The sequence below is a fragment of the Acinonyx jubatus genome, chromosome D2, assembly GCF_027475565.1.
Source record: "Acinonyx jubatus isolate Ajub_Pintada_27869175 chromosome D2, VMU_Ajub_asm_v1.0, whole genome shotgun sequence".
In the NCBI taxonomy this organism is placed as follows: domain Eukaryota; kingdom Metazoa; phylum Chordata; class Mammalia; order Carnivora; family Felidae; genus Acinonyx; species Acinonyx jubatus.
In genome coordinates, this window is record NC_069393.1 from 46,502,590 (window position 1) to 46,528,125 (window position 25,536).

At 41.6% G+C, this 25,536-nt stretch overlaps 1 protein-coding gene across 5 annotated transcripts in view; it reads left to right on the forward strand.

The window, feature by feature from the left end:
• Window positions 1-25,536, forward strand: part of WASHC2A (WASH complex subunit 2A) — a 61,234-nt gene that overhangs the window by 27,510 nt on the left and 8,188 nt on the right. For all 5 annotated transcript variants that reach the window (XM_027062548.2, XM_027062550.2, XM_027062551.2 and 2 more), the window contains exons 17-25: window positions 794-880; window positions 4,080-4,181; window positions 5,710-5,841; window positions 9,067-9,236; window positions 13,866-13,968; window positions 19,166-19,318; window positions 22,150-22,332; window positions 25,141-25,269; window positions 25,400-25,480. In XM_027062548.2, coding sequence (XP_026918349.2) covers window positions 794-880; window positions 4,080-4,181; window positions 5,710-5,841; window positions 9,067-9,236; window positions 13,866-13,968; window positions 19,166-19,318; window positions 22,150-22,332; window positions 25,141-25,269; window positions 25,400-25,480 — 1,140 coding nt within the window. The remainder of the gene's footprint in view (window positions 1-793; window positions 881-4,079; window positions 4,182-5,709; window positions 5,842-9,066; window positions 9,237-13,865; window positions 13,969-19,165; window positions 19,319-22,149; window positions 22,333-25,140; window positions 25,270-25,399; window positions 25,481-25,536) is intronic.

The window sequence follows — 25,536 nt, forward strand, 5'->3', positions numbered from 1 at the left end:
TTTTTCTAAGGTTTATTTATTTTTGGGACAGAGACAGAGCATGAACGGGGGAGGGGCAGAGAGAGAGGGAGACACAGAATCGGAAACAGGCTCCAGGCTCTGAGCCATTAGCCCAGAGCCTGACGCGGGGCTCGAACTCACGGATCGCGAGATCGTGACCTGGCTGAAGTCGGACGCTTAACTGACTGCGCCACCCAGGCGCCCCATGATCCATCCTCTTTCTAAAGCACATCTTGTGTGTCCTCACCGTGAAACCCTCACCTTCCCACTGCTGACCACCTAGGTCCCAGCATTCAGAGCCCAGCAGGCTCCTAGGGTGGCCTACCTTCCTATGTTGGCTCCAATCATACATGTGCCATTTGCGCACTGTAGGTAGGCAGTCTGTTCTATCACAGTCTGTTGATCCAACAGATGTGCCCTCTGTCTCAACTTGTTCTTCTCTTCTCATGCGGTTCCCTCTGTCTGCAGTGTCCGTGCCTGTACTATCTCCTGCACCCAGGCTTTGTCCTGAAAGATTTATCAGGGAGCTATTTCTGTCTTCTTTCCTAACTTATACCAGTTTTAAAATTCTTTCTTGTGAAACTTCTTTTGCATTAATTCTTTGTACAAATTTGATACATGTTTTAGGTCCGCAGCATCGTTTTTCCCTTGGCATACGGCCTAGTGCTTTATCCTAGCACAGACTCAAGAGTGTTTTCTACGTGAATGTGTGAATAAACCCTCCTTTCCAGTTCTCTTATTTGTTAACTCTCAGGTTTTTGTTTTTGTTTTTGTTTTTTTTTTCCCGTCAAAGGTTACCCAACCTTCCAACAAAAGTCCCAAGCCCTTGTCAGAAACAAAGACTCAAAAAGGTTTATTTTCAGACGAAGAGGACTCTGAGGTAAGGAATTCTCTTTCTTAGTTCTGGGAATTAGTCCTTGGGTATGACATTAGAAATTATTTTTTTTTTCTTAACATTTATTGTTTTTGAGAGACAGCACAAGTAGGGGAGGGACAGAGAGAGAGAAAGGGAGACACAGAATCTGAAGCAGGCTCCAGGCTCTGAGCTGCCAGCACAGAGCCCAATGCTCTGTGAGATCATGACCTGAGCTGACATTGGACATTGAACCAACTGAGCCACCCAGGTGCCCTGAAACTATTTCTAAATGACGATTTTGTCAGTAGATGTGTAAGACGTTTTATTAAGTATTGTAGTTCTTTCTTTGAAATTAATATCTTTTTTTTTAAATTTTTTTTTTTAGTTTTTTTTTTTTTTTAACGTTTATTTATTTTTGAGACAGAGAGAGACAAAACGTGAACGGGGGAGGGTCAGGGAGAGGGAGACACAGAATCTGAAACAGGCTCCAGGCTCTGAGCTGTCAGCACAGATCCCGACGCGGGGCTCGAACTCACGGACCACGAGATCATGACCCAAGCCGAAGTCGGCTGCTTAACCGACTGAGCCACCCAGGCGCCCCTGAAATTAATATCTTGAAAACTCATGTTTAGAGTGATGCTTTTCACTCTTAGGGGTGTTGAATCCAGTACATCTCATGGGAGGAAAATACTCTGTTCAGGAGGCTCAAATTGAAGGCTCTTTGTTGATCCACAATGAGTGAGATGCTTTTAACAGGAATCGACATACCATTTTCTTTTCAGGAGTCTCACTGAGTAGTGGGTATAGTGCCATAGTGTTATGTATTCTGGCATAGCCTCTTATGACCAGGAACAGTGTGGGCGGGCAGTGCTTGCTGCCAGCCTCGGTCCTCACAGGCTCCCGCCTAGAAACCTCTTTCCAGTGGAACAGCATCAGCTCTCAGAAGTGTCACTGCTTTATCTGACTCTCACAGGCCTAGGTTCTTTGAGAACGAATTTTAGGCTAGGCCTGTAGGGGATCAGAGACCTGTCTGAGAATGTAACAAATCCTCTTCATAGAAAAATATGTGGACACGGCAGAAATTTACGTGTAATTTCAGGAAATTGTAAACTCTGGTGTAAGCTCTTATGATTACTTTGCACTAACAGCTAGGATGGACGAACAAATCTTTGGAAGTGGAGTGATTGCCAGTGATGTAAATAAAACCTGTGAGGCTTATATTTCATTGACGGCAGTGTACAGAAGATAGGAATTAACCAGACTCCAGTTAAGCCAAACTCCTGACCCATTGGCACGGCATGTTGGGGCCTCACACTCTGGTCTCATCCACACCCCCAGCCTCCTGCTCATCAAGCACAACCACACTGACCCCTGCCCTCTGGGAGTGCTGTTCCCAGAAACTGGACGCCTTGCTTCCTTACTTTCTATAGTTCTTTTTTGAGGTCTCCCCCGATGGCCATTTGCATGATTACAAACCTGCTAGCATGTGCCACGCTGCACTCCTTGCCCTCTCTTCCGTTCTGTGCTTCACAGTATGTGTTGCCGTGTGACACTTCTTGTGTGCTTGTGGGTTATCTCAGATAAGCTGAGAATAAGCTAGACTGATCTGCATGAGGGCAGGGCATTTTGTTTCCTCCTCATACACCTAGACTAGTGCTTGGCACTTGAGAAGCCAACAAATCGTTGTCGATTACATGAAGAAACCAAATGTGAGCAATTTCCGTGACTTAAAAGGTGTTCCAGTTCCTTATTACTGTGAGATAAATCACTCCAAAACTTAGTAGCTGACAACCCCAGTAAGTTTTATGATCTCTTACGGTTCTAGAAGTGGACTGGGTTCAGCTAGGCGCTTTTCACTTAGGGTCTCTCACATGTTTCCAGTCTGAAGGTGGCTGGGCTGAGAATCCTCATAGGTCTGGTACCTGGGTGAGAAAGACTCAGACAGCTGGGGCTCTCGGGGCACCCCTCTCTATCTCTATGTGGTCTCCTAGCATGGCAGCTTCAGGGAAGGTGGGTTCTCAGGGGTGGCGCAGGGCTTCAAAGTGAGATTCCCCGGAGAGCTGTGCAGAGGCTGTGTGGCTTTTTGTAACCGAGCCCTAGATGGCAGCATTATTGAGGCAGTCACAAAGGCCCTCCAGGGTTTAAGAGCAGGAATGCAGACTCCACTTGTTGATGGCAGGAGTATAAAAGAATTTGCAGACAGGTTTCATAACCACCACCAAAGCCTTTGTCCCATGTACACAGTCATAGATTGTCTTTATTGGGTACTATCAGAGTGCCTGGGCAAGAAAAAGTGAAGCAGTGCAGTGAAATCTTTCCTAAAATGCAATCTTGCTAGTGTGTAAAATGCAGGAGAGGCGTGGGAGCCTGTAGCTCCCCCTATGTGGTCTCTTTACCTCAGCCAACCCGTGGAACTCCATGGGGTCCAGGCGAATCCATTGGGCCGAGAAGAGTTCTTCTCAGTTAATGAAATCTTTAGGTCTATGTTTGAGAGTAGATGTGGATTCCATAATAAAAAGAAATTATCCAGAGAGGTCTTAGAAACTATGTTCTTGTGCTATTTAATTGTCTGGCTCTTGTGTATTCACGTTCCTGTCCTAAGGGAATAGGTGTCCCATTTTATGTTTCTAATTCATGCAGCTCAGTTTGTATCATAGGCTGACACCATCACATTTTGGAAGTTTTTTAGAGTCTACCAGATCTTTTGCAACATCTCTTAGCTATAGTTCAAGTAGAATACCAAACATTTTAAAATAAAATATGAATTCGTATTTATTTGAAAGAAATAGTATAATACTCTTCTAAGAGGAGAAGAGGGTGTTAGTAAATAAAACAAAGTCCTAAATCCAGTAATTTGGGAATCTCGTCTCTATTTCCAGTATTGAATCTGTTTCATCATTCTGATTCTTAGGACAAAAAAAGGAAGTCTTTGCTACTTTTTTAGCACAATAAGAGATTGATTGGAAAATGTCCACATGGGAGTATAGAAACCTCCAGTGAGGCCACCTGGAGTTCTATGGTGGCATCTTCTTTCTCACATGTGGGTTCTGTGCTGCACTCTGCTAGGAGAAACTGACACGTGTTCTCAGCCACTTTCTCTGTCACGAAGAGACCTAGACTCACGCAGCCATTATATTATAGTCTTCAATGTTTTATGTTTAATTGATACTTCAAAGAATGTGGTCTGTCTTGTTAACCAGGAACTTTAATCTTGATCCAACAGGATTTGTTTTCTTCACAAAATGTGAGTAAGTCAAAAGAGGCATCTCTCCTGCCTAGCAAACTCCCCACGTCGGTCTCGCTTTTTGATGATGAAGATGAAGAGGTAAACATTGTTACTGTAGTGCAAGATAAATAAGTTTTTGAGGAGTAGAAAACCATTGCTGATGTAGATTTCTAGTCAGAGGCTCATACAGTAGAACAAGGTGATAGGGAGGCAAACTATCTGAGGCTCACGTAACAAAAATATTTAGCTTTTGTCTCAGTGATTCCTTCCTTGAGTCCTCTTAGCTGTACGATGGGCAGGACATTAGATTCTTGGCCCAGCTCTTGTGGAAGGCTTTGTAGATTTCATTTTAAAAATCTACCTGTAAGAAATATAGAGGATGGATCTTTGTTATACGCAGCGATCCACAACGTCTTGGACAAAGCAGGAATAGGAGAAGATGGCCATGTCCTCACCTTGTTTTTCTTTCCTGCCCTGCATGAGAGAGCAAAGTGGGGGAAAGAAATAAGAGGGAAGACAAACCAAATCTTCCCTCTTACGCAGTACTGTGCCGTGGCCAAGCTCATGGGCTTTGGCACCAGACCCCTGCTTTCACTTGCAAATCAGGGACCTTGGGCAAGTAACTTCAACCTCCTGAACCTGATATAGCTTAATAGAATATAGGGTCATTGTAGCAGCCGACACAACTAATGTACAGCTCTTGACACTGTACCTGGCACATCGGAAATATTAGCTCTTGCCGTTAGTATCCCCATCGGATGCCAGTTCATTTTTGGCACGGCCTTTCCTTATTTTCCCATACTCTACCCTGCTTAAAGGCTCCTTTCATTGAATTTTTACATATCAGGATTATTCACCTGCTGTAGTATATTGTTGAGAGTGTTCTTCTAACTTGGGTTCAGGCCCTCTGATGATTTTGTTTCTATTACCTTAGTGAAAATACCTTAATAGATACTTTGGGAATACCTGACTATACAAAACTTGGCAAATGCCATTCAACCTATGAGAATCAACTCTTCAGTAGGCCAGTGATTATATCTGGTAAATTATTTCTTAAGTTTGTGTTGTCTTTTTAAAATTAACCAGAAACACAAGTCATGCCTTCCCTCTGTCCCAGGTGTGTGACTTCGGTAGGTATGGAAGAGTGGAAAGAGCTCCCTATTTCTCTTTATTGTTAATAATCCATTGCTCTGGTTTCTAATTCATAGAAAGGTCCAAGTTGTTGGCTGCCACACGGGTTGTACTGGTCTCCCTAGTGAACATACAGGGCCCACCCACAGCGGGCCTGAGTGGGGCCGGATTTCTTCCTCGTTCTGTGTTCTTATCCTCAAGTTACCCTCCTCCTGCTCCTTCCCAAGTGTTTTGCCTTTGAGTTCCATGTGGTCTGTTTCCCTTCTGTGAATGGAGAATACAGTGAGAGAAGATAGTAGACTGTTATTTTAGGGATATACATAAGAGAGAAGTGGGATTTACTGGCATTTTGTGATTTTTTTTTTTCTCTCCAAGGTGTTATACATATTCTGTACCTGACTAGAGATTTATTCTCTAACAATTTGACATGGAAGATCGAAGTGTTTTGTTTTATGTGTATGAAGTTGTCATACTCTTCTGTCATTTGTTTTTCTAGGATAATCTTTTTGGGGCAACAGCTGCTAAGAAGCAGACATCTTCTCTTCTAACTCAGAGCCAAGAGAAAACAAAGCCTTCTGAGCCCTCCAGAAAGAAAGCATCTGCCTTACTGTTCAGCAGTGATGAGGAGGTGGGTTGCAAGTTTCTCCTGGAGAAGAGCAGGAAGTTGTTTGATGGGATTTAAGAGTTACAGCTATCCTGGGACACCTGGGTGATTAAGCGTTAAGCGTCTGACTTCAGCTCAGGTCATGATCTCAAGGTTTGTGGGTTCGAGCCCTGCATTGGCCTCTGTGCTGACAGCTCAGAGCCTGGAGCCTGCTTTAGAATCTGTGCTTCCTTCTCTCTCAGCCCCTTCCCAACTCGTGTGCTATCTCTCTTTGTCTCTCATAAATAAATAAACATTGAAAAAAAAAAGGTTACAGCTGCTAAATATTTTCTTTTTCTACCTGTTTTATATCCAGTGAAGTTCAGTTACCAAAGACTATGTTCACAAAACTGTCTCTTCTTTTTCTGGAAGAAAGGTATTTAGTTTAAAGGTTAATGTTTTCATGACAGTTGAGAATAAAATAAGTATGCCCCTCAAATTATAACATATGCTAATTCACATGAGTTAGGCCTTATTTTATTTTATTTAAAAACTTTTTTTATTTATTTTTGAGAGAGAAAGTGCACGCACATGCAAGAGAATGGCAGAGAGAGAGAGAGGGAGAGAGAGAATCCCAAGCAGGCTCCATGCTGTCAGCACAGAGCCCAACATAGGGCTCAATCTCATGAACCGTAAGATCATGACCTGAGCCAAGATCAAGAGTTGTATGCTTAACTGACTGAGCCACCCAGGCACCCCTAGGCCTTATTTTATATTGTTAAATGATCCTTATGTTTCATTAATCAAGAATTATAGCTAGACATGTAATATTTATGCAAGCTTGACTTCTTTTTTATGAGTCTTTTTTTTTTAATTTTTTTTTTTAGTGTTTATTTTTGCGAGAGAGATAACAGAGCACAAGAGGGGGAGGGGCAGAGAAAGAGAGAGAGACAGAATCTGAAGCAGGCTGCAGGCTCTGAGCTGTCAGCACTGAACCCGAAATGGGGTTCACATCCACAAACCGCGAGATCATGACCTGAGGCGAGGTCAGATGCTTAACCGACTGAGCTACTTAGGCACCCGCCCCCCTTTCATATGAGTCTTAATATTTTCATTTGCTATCTAGATACAAGTTAGCAAAGCCACTAGGGAATAGGGTTTAGCTGCTAATTTAGCTGTACAGAAAAAGACTTTGAAAACCCTGAGCATTTGGGGCATCTGGATGGCTTATTTTGTTGAGTATCTGACTTTGGTTCAGGTCATGATCTCACGGTTTGTGAGTTCAAGCCCTGCATTGAGCTTGCTGCTATCAGTGCAGAGCCCGCTTTGGATCCTCTGTCCCCCCCCCTCCCCTTTCTGTCCCTTCCAACCCCATGCTTTCTCTCTCAAAAATAAATAAAACATTTGTAAAAATTAAAAAAATAAAACAAAACCCTGAGCATTACAAATCTCCCTGGGGTGCTTGGGTGGCTCAGTTGGTTGAGCGTCCGACTTCACTCAGGTCATGATCTCACGGTTCGTGAGTTCGAGCCCCACGTCGGGCTCTCTCTGGTCAGCACAGAGCCTGCTTCAGATCCTCTGTCCCCATCTCTCTCTGTGCCTTCCCTGCTTATATGTATGTTTTCTCTTTCTGTCTCTTTCAAAAATAAATTAAAAAATACTAAAAATCTTCTTGCATTAAAATAATTGCTCTTCCTTATTTTAACATTGTAAGAAAATTATGAGGGTATGATGTGGATGGAGAAACTGTAGCTATATCAATGTTTTTTATTGGAAGTAATTTAAAATGGCACAACATAATTTGCTTTTTCTATTCCAACAGAATTTATCATGGATTTTCTATTTTTTTCTTCCTAGCATTGTTAGTCGTTGTTCTCCCTATAGTAATGGGCAACCATAAGTGGAAATTTTCCTACCACAGTATTATAATGATTTAGGGAAAATGAAAACAAAATTGACTTTTGAACAACGTGGGAATTTAGGGGTACTGACTTCCTGTGCAGTTGAAAATTGACATATAACTTTGGACTTTCCAGAAACTTAACTACTAATAAATAGTCTACTGTTGACCAAAATCCTTACCAATAATGTAGACAGTTGGTTAACACATATTTTACATGTTTTATGTATCATATATTCTATACCTAAAATAAAGTAAGCTAGAGGAAATAAAACGTTAAAATCATAAAGAAGGGAAATACATTAATGATACTGTACATATATTTATTGAAAAGAATCCATGTGCATTTCAAACCCGTGTTGTTCAGGGGTCAACCATATTAGCTAAAGCTGGGAGCAACAGTACTTAGCTGAGTAAAGATACCCAGTGTTCTAGAACAGTGATTCTCAACCTTGGCTACCCATTGGAATCGGCTGGAGAACTTTAAAGAGTACTCTAACTGAATTCCAGGGCTGGAGATTCTGAATTAAGTAGTTTGGCAGATGGTCTGTCCTTGGAATTTTCTAAAGTTCTCCTGGGAATTCCAGTGTATAGTCACTCTTGAGCCTTACTGCCCTAGAGGAGCACTTCTCAGACCATAACATGTGAAGCAATCACCTGGGCATCCTGTTAACAAATGCAGGTTCTGATTCAGAAAGTCTGGGATCAAACCAGAATTCTGTATGACACATCCTGCTGGTTGTGGACCCCACTTTGATTGGAGAAGCTCTAGACTGTATAGAGACCAAAGGACCACTTATGTAAGTGTTCAGGAGTTCCAAGAGGTGAGAGCATAGCCAAGTGGGGTTCCCCTAAATGCTTTCTAAAGGTCAATTTCAGACTTTTGTTGATGGAAGGGGTCACCAGCATCTTTCATTGTGTCTTGTTTATATGTGCATTGCGTGAGTGTTCTATACATTTTTGTCCAGCCTGCTTCAGGATTTTTGAATCGAAATGTATAATTTTCCTCCAAAGTTGAGTGCTCTTGATTTTTTTTTTTTTGACATTCGTCTTCTCAATTTCTTTATAAATAATTTTGAATCTCCTAAGGGTAGACAACGTCCCTTTTCCTAACCCAGAATAGGACCATAGAGGGGAGAAACATAGTGTAGTGATGGAGGAGGAAGGCAGAAAGTTTGCGAGGTCAAAGAACCCAGCTCTCTAGATTTGAGTTCAGAGGGAAAGTCCCAGTCATGAGTTCTCTTCAAGAGTGATGTACTTGATTAAGTATTTAGTGTAAATACAATTTAATGGAACTTAAATTTTATTTTATTTCCAGGTTCCTTCGTCTGAATGGTCACTGGGTTTTAATATATATTTTATATTTTAAGGATCAGTGGAATGTTACTGATTCACAGATGAACTCAGCATCTGACAACAGATCTAAAGGAGAACTAAGGGGCTCTGGGACCAATCAGGAGCAGGAGGCTAAGGCTGTGAAAAAGACCAGCCTCTTTGAGGAGGAGGATGAAGATGATCTGTTTGCTGTTGCTAAGGACAGGTGAGGTAGTCATTGTAAGAAATCATTTAGCCAGTGTCTGTGGTAATAAGTAAAGGTATTTGATACATAAGATGTTAGTTATTTGGGGGTGACATGATGATTATTCATTACCTAGTAGTTATACAAAGGAGAATGTGTTTGATTTTCACTTGTAAGGTATTTCCCCCCAATATTGGGAAATGTTTTTGTTAGCAGATTTACCTAATTTCTTTTAATTATTTTTTTAACCCCTAAATATTATTTTTCTTAGTTTGTTAGGGATTTAAGTGCAGCTTGTTATCTTTTGTTTTTGTTTTTCCTCTGAGATGCCCTGTAGAATGTAAAGTTTGGTCTGGGTTACTTAAGTTTCTCATTTGAATGGAAATCTGCTCAGCATTGAAAAACATCCTGTTAGGAGGATGATTCTTTGCAGAGTGGTGCTTTGTCACACCAGTGCCTGGTGATTCTTAGCTGATCTAGGTGGTGTCCACATGAATACTTGAACTAAAGCCAGCAGGATATTTCATAGACTGAGCATGGGCTGTATTGGTGTTGTAACATGTTGCTTTACAGACAATAGCAAGTGTAGGAGGGGATGTGGAATGTGGGGAAATAGGTTCTATTTACAGAAATGGGTTAGAAAAAAGCTTAGGGCGGAAAACCGCCACCAAGGGCAAAAGCACCTGAGGTTAGCTAGCAAGTTATTGTAATGGGATCACGAGTAACTTGTTATATTGCCTGTAGGAAATTACTTTCCATCTGACTCCAATATACTGTTGTACCTTGATCACAAACTCCACTTGTCCCCCAGACCCTTTGCTTCTTATACACACAAGTTAATGATTACTTCCGATTGTTTTCTCCACGTCTCTGTGTGTAAGATCTTTTTTTCTTCACGTTCACCACTTGGGTAATATCTTGTGAACTCAATAAATACAGAGACAAAACCCCTGTCAGGGCTCGTGTCTCCTCCCGGACATCAGCCTCTCTCATATTCAATTCTGCGTCCGCTCTCTTGCTGGACCAGAGAGAACTCCAGACTCATAGTCTGCGACGGTGGAAGAATTGGAGCCCTCACACAATGCTAGTGGGAATGTAAAATGGTGCCACTTTGGGGAACAGTCCAGCAGTTCCTTAAAAAGTTAAATACGTAGTTACTCTAGGACTTAATTTCATTCTTGGGTAGATGCTCAAGAGAAATGAAAACATGTCCACACAAACACTTATATATGATTGTTCATTGTAGCATTATTCGTGGAAGCCAGAAAGTGGAAATAAGCCAAACATCCCATCAACTGACGACAGGATGCAGAAAATATGTTCTATCCATACAGTCAACTCTGACTCAGCAATAAGAAGGAATAAAGTATTGATACATGCTACAACATAGTTGAACCTTACATATCGTGTTAATTGAAAGCAGCCAGTCACAGAGGACCACATGCATGGTTCCCTTTGTATATAATGTCCAGAACAGATAAATCTATGGAGACAGAAAGTAAATTAGTGTTTGCCTGGGGGGAGGAGAATTGAGTCTGTTAACAGGCATGAGGCGTCATTTTGGATTGATGGAAATACTGTGAACCTAGATTGTGGTGATGGTTGCACAACTCTGTAACTATACTATAAACCAGTGAAGTGCATGTTATAAAGGGGTAGATTTTCTGGTTTGTAAATTATATCTCAAAACCATTCTGAAAACAGAAAGAAGCTCTGTGACTTTAACAGAGTTGTGAAATACTGCCTGGTTAGCTGGGCACTTAGGTGTCCTGGCTTGCCTGGACAGCCCTGGTTTGTGCCTGCCATTCCAGCATGACGACTAATAATAATTTCCCTTTCACTCTCAGAAATGTCCTGGTTTAGGCAATAGGCCCTGTGGTTATCTGAATGTTTTCTCATGTCTGTACCTTTCAAATAAATCAAAATACTTAACCTGTTATTTATAATGAGAAACACCCTAGTTCGCTGAGCAGCATATTTTTCTTCTGAGGACAGATCTCCATGGGAGGGCCAAACTTAACCAGCAGTTGCTGAGTATGTGGAGTGAGAGCCAACGTTAAGGACTGGCTGTTGTTTCCTATTAGAGCTCTGGCCAGAGAGCTAACTAGTTTTCTGTAGCTTACCTTCAGAATCTGTCATCACATATTTTTTGTGGGTTGGTTTGGTGTTTTGCTGTGTTTTGTTTTGTTTTTTTAGAAATTACTTGTTCATGGGGCGCCTGGGTGGCTCAGTCAGTTAAGCATCCGACTTTGGTTGAGGTCATGATCTCACGGTTTGTGAGTTCGAGCCCCGCGTCGGGCTCTGGGCTGACAGTTCAGAGCCTGGAGCCTGCTTCAGATTCTGTGTCTCCCTCTGTCTGCCCCTCCACTGCTTGCACTCTGTCTCTTGCATTGTCTCAAAAATGAATAAACATTAAAATTTTTTTTTAATTAAAAAAAAATTACTTGTTCACGCTTAGTTAAGTGTCTGACTTTAGCTCAGGTCATGATCTCACAGTTTGTGAGTTTGAGCCCCACATTGGGCTCTGTGCTGACAGATCAGAGCCTGGAGCCTGATTCAGATTCTGTGTCTCCTCTCTCTGCCCCTTCCCCGCTCACACTCTGTCTCTCTCAAAAATAAATAAACATTAAGAATAAAAAAAGAAATTGCTTGTCCAGAAAATCATGCATGGGATATTTTCCTGCTATAGTTGCTTAATGCGGTTTCTGGTATTCTTTTTTTTTTTTTTTTTTTTAGTGTTTTATTTAGTTTTGAGAGAGAGAGTTCAAGCAGGACAGGGGCAGAGAGAGAGGGAGACAGAATCCAAAGCAGGCTCCAGGCTCCAAGCTGTCAGCCCAGAGCCCAATGCGGGGCTCGAACCCACAAACTGTAAGATCATGACCTGAGCCGAAGTTGGATGCTTAACTGACTGAGCCACCCAGGTGCCCCTTGGTTTCTGGTATTCTTTAGGCATCTGATATAGTGATTGCTCATCATCTAGAAGTCAACTGTTTTGGTTATAATTTATACAAATTTTTATTGGTGTATATCTATAAAGGTATATTAGATACTACCATACTGTGTCATTAAAAATTGGCTTTTTGCTTTTATAACTTATTCAGGGTATAGTCTTAATGTTTAACCATTCTTTAGTGTATACGTCCAATTAAGTGCACTCAACTATTTGGTTAGTTTTGTTCCCTAGTCTGTGATAAGGATCACGGTTTTTTTGTATTTGTTTTTGTTTTTTTTTTTAAGATATAGGCAGAAGTCGGTATTAAACTAATGGATAAGTTTCCTAGTGTCTTGCTAATAATTAAACTTACAAAAAAGGTTATAATACATATACTTATTAGTGTGTAAGTTAATTATATTCTAACGTAAGTAGATATAGATGGTAAACAATTTGCTGAAATAACATGTTAGTATTAATTTTAGCTAGCTAAAATTGAATTTAAAGTTTGCATTACTTTGGTAATTCTGTAGTGTGCTAGTTGGATGATTCCTTATCACATAGTGAAAACTGGAACTTGACCTTTGAGTAGTTAGAATGCTTTCTGTTCTGGATTCCCCATGTCTAGTGCTAAGCCTCCCTGTGATTCTCCACTTTCATATATCTGTCCCTTAAAATCTCTGATCAGTATTTGTTCTGTTTTTTTTTTTTTTTTCCAACGTTTTTTACTTATTTTTGGGACAGAGAGAGACAGAGCATGAACAGGGAAGGGGCAGAGAGAGAGGGAGACACAGAACCGGAAACAGGCTCCAGGCTCTGAGCCATCAGCCCAGAGCCTGACGCGGGGCTCGAACTCACGGACCGCGAGATCGTGACCTGGCTGAAGTCGGACGCTTAACCGACTGCGCCACCCAGGCGCCCCAGTATTTGTTCTGTTTATTGGCTACCTTCTCTGTGGAGCCAGGGCAGAATCTAGGTGAGAAGGTAGGTGAAGACCAGCTAGAGGAAGGTGGTGAGGAGAGCTGTGGCTGAAAGGGCCCAGTATATTCTCTCTCTCTCTTTCTCTCAGTATTTTAACTTCACACTGTTTTTGGTTTTGTTTTGTTTTGTTTTGTTTTTAAGTAGGCTCCACACCCAACATGGGGCTTGAGCTCATGACTCTGGAATCAAGAGTCACATGTTCTACTGACTGAACCAGCCAGGTGCTCTCCCCCGCCCCAACCCCACTATATTCTTTATTGAAAATAAATGCTGGAGATCTCGTTTCTGTGTATCTAGAGAATTCTAGAAAGCTAATGGTCCTTATAAGATTGAATAATGCAAATCTTTGTAGTATTTTTACTCCAAACCTACCTCTCCTCCCAGCATCCCCATACATGCTTTTAAATACTTGCAAAGCTAGTGCTCGCTTCAGCAGCACGTATACTAAATACTTGCAAAGCTAACAGTTAGTGCTCCTACAGTGAATCAAAGGGACAAGTAGAGAAGGCCCCTGAACTCTTCCACATAAGGATGAGAGACAGGCTGATGATTTGCTAGACACAAATGGCACCTACTTCAAAAGTTTTTCTCATTTGCGTTCAACTACGTAAGGTCAGCAGATGTCTTGGGTGTTTTGGTGGTAGGTGGGTTCCTGTAAGTATGGCCTGGAAGGAATATTGTATATATATTTTTTAATCATACTTGCCTTTAATTTGACCTTTTGCTTGATTGTATAGCCAAAAGAAGACCCAGAGAGTGTCACTCCTCTTTGAAGATGATGCCGATAGTGGAAGCTCTCTCTTTGGCTCTCCTCCTGCATCTGTTCCTCCTGCAACAACGGTATTCTTGACCTCCTAGGCCCAGGAAATATCCTTGCCATGATCTTATGTGAATAGTGATAACTTCCCTGAATCAGCTCCTAAACCTGACCTTGTGGGCTAAGTCTAATAGAAAAACCTATTTGCCTAGTTTTAGAAATAGATCATCTAGTTATGGTATTTGATGAAGCACACGTGCAAAGCGTGGGGGAAATGGTTCCTTCATGTCCTGCAGCCCCTTCAGCATCAGGGGTGGGTCTCTGAAGTCTGAGGGGAGAGCACCGTTGCAGTTCTGGGCAGGTCGCCAGGCTTAGCCCCAGTGGCATGGAATTGTGCAAACATTAGACCAGGTCAGTTAAGGCACACATTATTCCTTTCAGGAGCACGTTTCAAGTACCAATGCTTTGGTCCCGGTTTATGTGAATAGCCAGTCAGTAAAACGGAAGGAAATTCTGGTACCTGCCAGAACAAGGATGAACCTCGAGGACTTTATATTGAGTGAAATAAGCCAGTCAGAAAAAGACAAATAGTATATGATGCTACTTACATGAGGTACCTGGAGTAGTGAAATTCATAGAAGCTGAAGGTAAACTAGTGGTTGCCAGGGGCTAGCAGGAGAGGGAAATGGGGAGTTGTTCAAGGGGACAGAGTTTCAGTTTTGCAAGATGGAAAAATTCTGGAGATCGGTGGCATAACAATGTGAATATTTTTAACACTGCTGAATTATAAATGGTTAAGATGATACATTTTGTTTTTTTGCCATGGTTAAAAATTTTTTAAAAATTACAGTAAAGGGGGCACCTGGCTGGTTTAGTCAGTAGAGCACACGGCTCTTGATCTCAGGGTCATGAGTTTGAGCCCCATGTTGGGTTTAGAGATTACCTACATAAATAAACCTAAAAAACATTGAATATATATTTTTTTAATATTTATTTTTGGGAGGGAGAGAGAGAGAGAAAGACAGAGAGGGAGAGTGAGCAGGGGAGGGGCAGAGAGAGACAGACAGACAGACAGACAGAATCCTGAAGCAGGCTCCAGCCTCTGAGCTGTCAGCACAGAGCTCGATGTGGGGCTTGAACTCATGAACCGTGAGATCATGAGCCACCCAGGTGCCCCTAAGAAAACATAAAAAAGTTAAAGTATGTAATAAAAAGTCCATCAGTGGCATCTGGTGTAAAGGATTCCAGTGAGTACATCTAAATGACATCGCAATCATTGTGGTGGTCTAAATGACCACAATCACCTCAGCTAAAGATTTAGCCAATCTCGATGTTAGTTATATCAAAAAGGAGTATTAAAGAATGAGAGGAAGCTGGCATTATGTCATATTTATCCAGGGAACCTGGGCATACTGGGATCCTGCCCTGTCCTGTCATTCATCTTTCCCCAGCTCATTCCTTAGTGGGTGTATGTGAGTGTGTGCACATAGAACAAAATGAGGCCAAACAGCTATTTTACTGCCAGCTGGCAATTGCTAACAGCCCCAAAGGGAAATGTGGAACTTTTTAGGCTAGACCCCATGGATTAGAACTCCTTTATCTGACCTGGGTTAGCCTAAAAGGCCAAGAATCAAGCCAACTCACAGCCTGCTGTCAGGCTTTCGACTCCCAACTCCACGCCATTCAAATCTGGCATGTGATAGAGGCAAAAAGACACTTAAGACCAGGAAGAAGGTAAGAGCCCGTGGGACCCCTCCTACGCTGGAGCAGCCACCACGGCAACTCTGCCACCCATGCTTGATGAGGAAGGCCCTCCTCCCACCGTGGTGATGGGTGACCAAGTCCCTGTTACCTGCATAGGTTTGATGAAGGAGAGATAAGACCGTAAAGGAGCCTTGGAACTTCTGTTTTCTAGAGGCTGATACTTGGTTTTTCCATTCCTCCTAAATAGTTTTTGTTTCAAGTTTATTTTACATTATGCAGTAATATGTGTATGTCTTCTTTAAAAAGGTTTAGAAAATGCACGGAGAATACAAAGTCCTTATGCTCCTGCCAGAGTAGTCATTGGTAACAGTGCATTGACAGCCCTTTCAGGCCTGTTTCCAGGCATTCACTCTATTTAGTTAAATGAGGTCATGTTGTACCTTTTTCTGTAAGTTGTTTTGTCCTGCAACATGTTTTTCATTTCCATAAGCTTTAGCTTCTTCTTTTTTCACCACTATCAGTATTCCGTAGTGTAGCTGTCCCAGGGTATGTGTGACTTATTTTGCCTTTGATGGAGTAATTGTCACTGTTTCCTGTTTATTAGGGGTCTCTCTCCCTTTTTTTTTTTAAGTTTTTAAATTATTTTAAAGTTTATGTATTTATTTATTTTATTTATTTATTTTTTGAGAGAGCACAAGTGAGAGAAGGGCAGAGAGAAGGAGAGACGGAATCCCAAAAAGGCTCTGTGCCATCAGCGCACAGCCCAGTGCGGGGCTGCAACTCACTAACTGTGAGATCATGACTTGAGCTGAGATCAAGATCAGGACGCTGCGCCACACCAGCGCCTCTAGGGAAGTCTCTTTCCATCCCAACTTCCGGGTCATCTTTAGCCTTGACTACTGAGATAATTTCTTACCTGGCCTCTCCTCGAATGCTCCTTCCTTTCATCTGCCCTTCTTGCTGTTGCTCTGGTTCTATTCTTAAAGGCAGCCTGATCCTATCACGTCCTTGTCACAAATGCCTAAGCTTGCGGTGCCACCCGTAATCTCATTCACACTGGACTCATCTCTTCCAGCCTCACTCTCCGTGTGCTTTAGGTGACTCTTGCTGTCCCAGATTACTCCAGAGAAGGTGGTTGTCTCTCTTATCGGGAAACAGTTTTCATTTTGTCAGACATAGTGCAACTGTTAACTTGTCCTATGGAAGCTTCCCAGACCAGGATCTTGTCAGTTGATGATTTAGGAACTTTTTTCCCCCACCGTATTCCCATTAAGTGGGTGTGCACGGCCTTCACCAGAAGCTTTCAGCATTGGGAGGAACATGCTATGTTCCCTGGGCCCCGGGGCTCCCTCCTGCTGCTTCTGAGGTGCTCATGATCTTTTCTTCAAATCACCCATACTTGCATCTCCCTAAAGATGACATCAAGTGGTTCCGTGGTTAAAAGGGTCAGGAGATCTGAGTGGTTTTTCATTGTAGATTATAAATAATAACTTCTTCTCTAGATAAATGAGCAATAACCTAATAAATCAAAGGTCATGGAAATGGAAAACTTCTTTCAACCTGTAGTAATTGTGACTGTTAAATAAGACAGAGGCTCAAAGATGTACATCTCACGTAGCTGAACAAACTGTACACAGATTCTTACCATTTGTGAAATACAGTTCCCTTCAGACAGCAGTGTATAAAACACTTTTTTTTTGTTTAGAGATCCTGAATATTTTAAAGTTAGCTGTGACTCTGTTATAAACCTGTCAAAGAAATTAATTTCACGATGAAGATGAAGTCAGCTTTATCTTTAGGAAGATTTGCAACCGATAGTTTGGGTGGCGTTTTCCTTGGTTTAAGGGGCCATACAAAAGTCTCATTTTTCACCCTGACCGGTTTGTGTTGAAGTTGTATGTGGTTTTCAGAGAGCCCAGTGCATTCCACCAAAAGTTTTTCCTTTAATCACTTCAGTATTGCCTTACCTCTTCTGAAATTGCTTTGTGGGTTTCCAGCCTTTTATTTCAGGTTAAAACTGATGATACATTTTAAGGACCTCTTCCTGACAATAATTAAAAATGTTACTCTATTTTTTACTTTATTTATAATTTTTTCTCTCTCGTAGTTAAGGAGCATTCTTCTTTGATTTCCCAAATCTGTCTTCCTAACTTGATTTAGATATTGCTTCAAAGCTTACTTCCTCATAACGTCTCATCTAGTTGGTATGATAGAGTTATAGTTTTTCCTCAAGAATTTTTGATCACTTTCCCTAAGGATGCTGATAACTGTAGGTGAGTCACATAACCTCAGTTTTCTAATCCCTGAAATCCCTGCCTCCCTCATCAGGGACATGACAGATTGAGCAAAGTGCTGGCAAACTGGTGTGGACCATCTACTTGGTATAAAACACCATGACTCACTGTTGAATTATATTATCGTTTCAAGGGAATAGACAGACATATGTGATAGCTATTAACGTAAGTTAAGAAGAAAATAAAATCGAGGTAGACAGATAAATAATCTTACCAGTGTAGCAACTGATACTTACTGAAGAAGGTAGAGAAACCTTTATGGGGACCTCAAGCTGGGCCTTGCTTGAAAGATGAGGATTTGCTTCTACAGACAGTGGGGAAGGGTGCAAATTCACGGAAGGTTTAAGGAATAGTGAAGATTGAGGGCACCTGAGTGGCTCTGTCGGTTAAGCGTCTGACTCCTGATCTTGGCTCAGGTCATGATCTCACGGTTTGTGAGTTCAAGCCCTGCATCAGGCTCTGTGTTGATGGCGGAGAGCCTGCTTGGGATTCTGCCTCTCTTTCTCTCTGCCCCTCATCTGCTTGTGCTCTCTCTCTCAAAATAAATAAACTTAAAAGTAGAAAAGGAATAGGGAAGATTGGTAAGATGCAGGTAAACAAAGGGAGAAGATGAGGTATTAGTTGATAGTCACATTGAACATTTACTTAATGCAAATAATGCAGCTTTGGGGTGGGAGATGAAGCAATCTGGTACGTATTTTCTTTTAGCAGAGGCAGCTCTGGATGACATCATTGACCTGAAATGTGGGAGGACCGAGGCAGAGAGGAGAGACTAGTGGTTATCTGGGAGTCAGACATAAGGTTCTAATCAATAGCAGTATCTGTGAAGTGAATGGACACACGGAGACAGGTGCAGGCGTTACCGTGGCAGAAGCTGTGAAGTGCTGTGTCTATAAGTGAGGTGGTGACGTTTATTGCTTCTCCCTGTTTGTGCCCCCTTCACTGTCCCGCACCGTCTCTCGCTCCACATTTCACTAACTCCCTCAAGAAGATTGTGGTTTCACCTTGTTTATGTTGTCATGCTAGTAAAGCACACTTTTTTTTTTAATTAGAGAGAGAGAGAGAGCAAGCAAGCGAGCACACAAGTGGGGAAAGGGCAGTGGGAGAGAGAGAATCTTAAGTAGGCTCCACGCTCCACGCACATCCCAATGTGAGGCTCGATCCCACAACCCTGGGATCATGACCTGAGCCCAAATCAAGAGTTGGATGCTCAACCGACTGAGCCACCCAGGCACCCCCACAGTTTTGTTTTTAAGGATGTCATTTGCTCTTCTTTTGGTAGAAAAGAGAGACTGTCCCTGAAGTACCACCTTTGCTGTTCAGCGATGAAGAAAAGGAGGCACCATTCGGAGTGAAACCTGGGGATAAGAAGGTTGATGGTGGCAAAGACTCATCAGCAGTGGGGAGCACTCATTTGGTTGAGGAGTCAGAAAAGGTAGACTTCTTTTTTTTGCATTTATATTCTGAGGTGTTTGTTTCTCATGTTTTGTAAAATGCAGACACACCCACACACAAATGCACACACCCTTACTTTTTCTACCACAGAAAATAAATGGCTACTTTGTTGAACATTTTGAAAATACTGAAAAGTCTGAAGAAGAAAATCGGATCCCTCCATTCAGGGAAACCTTCAACATCGTTCTTGCTGTTGGGTCTCTTTTCTGGGCAAATGTGCACACGGTGATGTGCGTGTCTCCTGTTTTACATTCTTTTGTCATCTTGTGCCCATGTCCGTTTTGCCTTTTTCTCTCCAGGGTGTTCTTCCACATCTTGTTTTTCATTTTGGTTTTCTCTCTGCATGTTTGCTCTTTCTGACTTGTCCACTTGTACTTGAATTAAAATGGCAGTTTTAAGATTTTAGTCTCCCATTCCTTTATATTTAGTGGATGTTGGCTGTGAATTAGAGAGCAAAGTGAAATTTATCTCTCTTCTAAAACCTTTGCTTTCTTCTCCTGGGCGGTCTGTTATCTCCTGCAGGAGCCTGTGAAAAGGCTGCTGGCTGCACCTGGAGGTCAGTGATGTGCACCTCTTTTTTTTCTAACCTTTCCTGTTCTCTGCGTGTTCAGCTATTCACATTTAACCTCTGTTTCAGGACCTGTGTGAAGAATATTGTATATACTTTTCCTGTTGAGGCTCCTTAGAGCTGCAGTGATACAAATTTTTCACTTGTGCCTGAGACACTGTGACATTGTCTACCTGTAGTTTCTATGTGGACCTGTTCTCTGTTCCTGTGGCCCAAGTTACCCCAGTCATAGCCCCTTCCATACTTGAATTCTAATTGCTTATTGTACTGCTGGCCCTGACTTGAGTGTAAGCTCCTTGAGGATTGGGACCAGGTTTCTTTTGCTCATCATTATATCTGTAGTACTTAGCATGTTACCTCACACATACTAGGCACTTTTATTTTTATTTATTTATTTTTTAAGTTTTATTTACTTTGAGAGAGAGAGGGAGAGCATGAGCAGGGGAGGGGCAGAGAGAAGGAGAGAGAGAATCCCAAGAATCTCTGCTTCTCCCAAGCAGAGAATCCACACTGTCAGTGCAGAGCCCGACACGGGGCTCACACTCACAAACTGTGAGATCATGACCTGAGCCGAAATCAAGAGTTACCACTTAACCGACTGAGCCACCCAGGCATAGTATTTCTTCTGGGGTGCCTGGGTGGCTTAGTCAGTTAAGTGTTCAAGTCTTGGTTTTGGCACAGGTCATTATCTTGCGGCTTTGTGGGTTCAAGGCCCACATCAGGCTCTACACTGGCAGCTCAGAACCTGCTTGGGATTCTCTCTCTCTCTCTCTCTCTCTCTCTCTCTCTCTCTCTCTCTCTCCCCCTCTCTCTCTGCCCCTTCCCCCTTCACACTATCTCTGTCTCTCTCAAAATAAACTTAAATAAATTACATATTTCTTCAAACAAGCATAGTTTTCACAGTTTAACCACTCAAATTAGGATGCATTTCACAATCAGTGGCATATTTTAGACTTGTTTTTTTCTTTCTCAGTGGTTCATAGAGTAATAGTGGATCTTAAAATCAATGGTATCTTACTTGAAATGTGGAACTTGTTGAATGAATAAATGCTACATTTTAGGATCATTTTAGTGATTCTTATAATTGCATAATACAGTGTGAGCCTTCTACAATTTAAGTAATTTTGTCAGGTTTCTTCTTGGGACTTAGGTATTAATTAAATACTAGGAAATAATATGATCCACTCCTAGTGATGGATATTTGTGCTTTCTCTGTGACTGGCAAATTATTATTATTATTATTATTATTATTATTATTATTATTTTTAATTTTAATGTATTTTTTTGACATTTATTAATTTATTTTTTTAATATATGAAATTTATTGTCAAATTGGTTTCCATACACCACCCAGTGCTAATCCCAAAAGACGTCCTCTTCAATACCCATCACCCACCCTCCCCTCCCTCCCACCCCCATCAGCCCTCAGTTTGTTCTCATTTTTTTTTTAAATTTTTTTTTTAACGTTTATTTATTTTTGAGACAGAGAGAGACAGAGCATGAACGGGGGAGGGTCAGAGAGAGAGGGAGACACAGAACCGGAAGCAGGCTCCAGGCTCTGAGCCATCAGTCCAGAGCCCGACGCGGGGCTCGAACTCACAGACTGCGAGATCGTGACCTGAGCTGAAGTCAGACGCTTAACCGACTGAGCCACCCAGGCGCCCCTGTTCTCATTTTTTAAGAGTCTCTTATGCTTTGGCTCTCTCCCACTCCAACCTCTCTCTCTCTTTTTTTTTTTTTTTCCTTCTCCTCCCCCATGGGTTCCTGTTAAGTTTCTCAGGATCCACGTAAGAGTGAAAACATATGGTATCTGTCTTTCTGTGTATGGCTTATTTCACTTAGCATAACACTCTCCAGTTCCGTCCACATTGCTACAAAGGGCCATATTTCATTCTTTCTCATTGTGACTGGCAAGTTATTTATAGCTCATGAGCAACTGATGTAGATCAGGGTTGTAAATATGTATATCTCTTGATAGGCTGGAGGGACCTGTGACTTTAAACTGGTTGGAAAAATCATCTTTGGCTGTGAATTACCTGTGTAAGAGTCTCTGTTGGAGTAGCTGATTGAGAGTTGACCTTAGTATTTTGTTACTTGGGATTAATGTGATTAGCTATAGTGCCCTGAAACATGCAAATGTCGCAGTTACTGAATTAATGAAGAGTTGGGAAGGCCCCTCAGTAGAATTTGTATTTCTAGATGTTACTTATTATTTTTTTTTTTTTTACTGTTTCCATTTTCAGGGAGGACCTTTGACTATATCTACTCAGGAGTCGGTTGAGCATTCTGATTTATTTTCTTCATCATCCCCCTTGGACAAAGGAACCAAAAGTAGAACCAAAACTGTTCTTAGTTTATTTGATGAGGAAGAAGATAAAACAGAAGATCAAAATAGCATCCACGCTCCAAAGAAAGAAGTGGGAAAGGTGAGCAAAAAGCAATAAAGTTTCAGGGTTTTGAAAGGGTTAAAGAATCTCATTTTAAGGTGTCAGTTCTGTCATATGAGTTACTAAAGAATTGAGTGTTCTGGTTTCTCTTCATCTTCACTAGCACTTGTTGATTTTTTTCTGTAATGGCCACATGTGGGTGAGGGTGTGGGGAAACTAGAATACTCCTGCGTTGCTGTTGGGAATGTAAATTAGTGTAACCACTTCAGAAAACAATTCGGTAGTTCCTGAAATTATTAAACAATTCCACTCCTGGGTATATCCAAGATAATGAAGACATATTCACACACAACTAGAATGTAATGTTCTTAATAACGTTATTTATATTTATTATATATATATATATTTATTATAGTCAGAAGATGGAAAGAACTCAAAGTCCATCAGTTGATGAGTGGATAAACAATGTAGTGTATCTATTCAAAATGGCATGTTATTTGGCAATAAAAGGAATAAGTTACTGATACATGCTGCAACATGATGAACCTTGAAAACATGCTGAAAGAAAGAAACCAGTGATAAAGGACTACGTATTTTATGATTCCATTTATTTGAATGTCCTGAATTGGCAAATCCATAGAGCTACAAAGTAGAAGTGGTTGCCAGGGTCTGGGGGAATGGATGGATGAGAATGGAGAGTGACTGCTAATAGGTTTGGGGTTTCTTCTGGGGTAATGGGAAAGTTCTAAACTTACCTGCTGGTGGTGTTTGCACAACTCTGTGAATATACTAAAAATCACTGAATTACACACTAGGTGAATTTTATGGTATATGAATTTTATCTCAATAGAGATATTAAAAAAAAAAAGAAACCCAAACAGGTGCCAGGCCATATTGCCAGTGCTTTTCGTAAACCAAACTGAGGAAATGGTCCATGTTGATGTCTATAAAAAAATGTTTTATTATTTTTTATTACAGTAGAAGTATAACCCTGTTTATGAACGAGAGCTACACAGAGTGAATATGAATTACTTGCTGTATTTTCTTCCAGTCTTTTACTCTGTGTGATTTTGTACTGTGATTTTCATGGTCGTGAAACTTTTTAAAAAATATTTTCATTTATTTATTTTTATGTATTTGTTTACTTTTTAAGTTTCTTCATTTTTTGAGAGAGACAGAGAAAGTGAGTGGGGGAGGCAGAGAGAGAGGGAAAGAGAGAATCTCGAGCAGGCTCCACACTGCCAGTGTGGAGCTTGATGTGGGGCCTGAACCGTGAGATTGTGACCTTGAGCTGAAACCAAGAGTTGGATGCTTAACCAGCTGAGCCACCCAGGTGCCCCAATGGTCATGAAACTTTTAAACTTAGCTACTGTGTTACTGTGTTGCTGTGGGTTTTTATGTATAGTCAGTAATAATAATCAGTGACTTTTTAATGTGACACATCTCCTCAGTTGTGAGGGTTCTTTTGTTTCATCTGTGGTCGTGATACTAAATGTTATGGGTGAGAGAGTCTGCATTGTGTGAATGGAAGTCTCCGTTCTTGGATTCCACACAAGATTTATGTGAGGCTCTGCTTTCAAATAAAAACAGCCAGAAGGGAAGTAGCATGAAGGAATTTATGAAAGCGGAAACACTCTCAAGGTGGGAGAGCAGGCAGGTTCTGTAAGGTGAAGCCTGTCCCCAGTTTGTTTTGAGATTGGATGTTATAGGGTCTCTCTGGGCTGGGAGCTGGGGTAGTCTCTAATGGAGGCTGTTTCCAGTCCTTTGGGGAGCTCCTCCCACAGGTTGGGGGGGGGGGGTTTGACCCTTCAAAGCTTGTATAGGAAAGGTCATGGCAGCCTTTCTCCATTGTCGGGGTGGGGGGTTGTACCCGCAAAGCAAAAGCATTGTGACCAGTCTAGGGGTTACCCTGGGCAGAGGTGGAAGAGGAGAATGCGCGTTCTGCACTTGTGGGTCTTTGGTCTGTCAGCCCCAGGGTATTGCAAGCCACAAGGTCAGGATGTTGTGTCCTCGGGTTTTTAATGTGTACCTTACTTATCATCGTCCTTATGTCCAGCCTTTGTCCCTATCAATCCCCTTCAAGGACTTGGGTCTCTGACTCGGGGCATTCCTTCCACTGCTCTGTTACAGTAGCTTGTACTTAACACAAAGAAGAGCTCTTCTGAATCGGCCCCCTGGAAATAACAAAAACAAAAAAGCAAAAAAAGGTAAAGAAGAAATAGGGAAGTATTTAAGAATGTCACGTCTGGGATATTACAGTGTCAAATCAAGTAATGTGAATAGTAATTTTCAAATGTCAGCTACCCTATCAAACAAAAGTAAGTTGTTTGGAAGATAGTGGGATGGAAGGTGGGTGGGCATAGGAGAAGGTTGGCTCATCATCCCTGTGCCAGGTCTTTAGAGTAAGATGCTGACAGATTAGGGATACACACTTGACTACTGTGTAGTTTTTGGTATTAAGTGAGCTGCTCTTCTTCCCTTTGGAAATGAGATGGAGAAAACTTACTTGATTTTGTGTTTTCACCCTTAAAATGTTTCTCATTATGGAATTAATGGGTTGTTTTATAAATAAAAAGTTAAGACATTTGTTACAGGCTGAAAGAGGATCTTTCCAGATGATGTATATGTTAATGTATTCCAGATCTGCATTTGCAAATGTATTTCCCACTATCTCTGGTAGCTCCATAGCCTTGTGTTGTGTGAATGTGTCATTCCCTTTGTGATTGGCACTTAGGCTGTGTCCAGCCTGTAGTCATTGGAAACAGCTGCAGGGGATATCTTTGTAGTTGCATGTTTGTAGCTGTGATTTCCTGGAGGTAAATCCTTACAACTCCTCTTTTTTTCCAGGGTCCTGATCCTGATACTCGCCCAAAGAGCACAGGTGTCTTTCAGGATGAAGAGCTCCTTTTTAGTCACAAGCTCCAGAAGGACAATGATCCAGATGTTGACCTCTTCTCTGGCACCAAGAAAACCAGGGTCAGTTTCAAAAGGTTCTTCACATCATGACTTTGTTACTGTATTAGATATTATAAGTCAATAGCTCACCTAGCTCTTTTTGTAAATTGCTTTTGTTTTGAATATTGAATTTGAGTTTTGTCTATTCCAGTTACTAGAGCCAAGTGCTGGGAGCCTATTTGGGGATGATGAAGATGATGATCTTTTCAGCCCTGCCAAGTCACAGCCTTTGGTATCAGCCTTTTGCTCTCAATACTGGGGCGTGGGGAAGGCCTCTGGGAAGGAAAT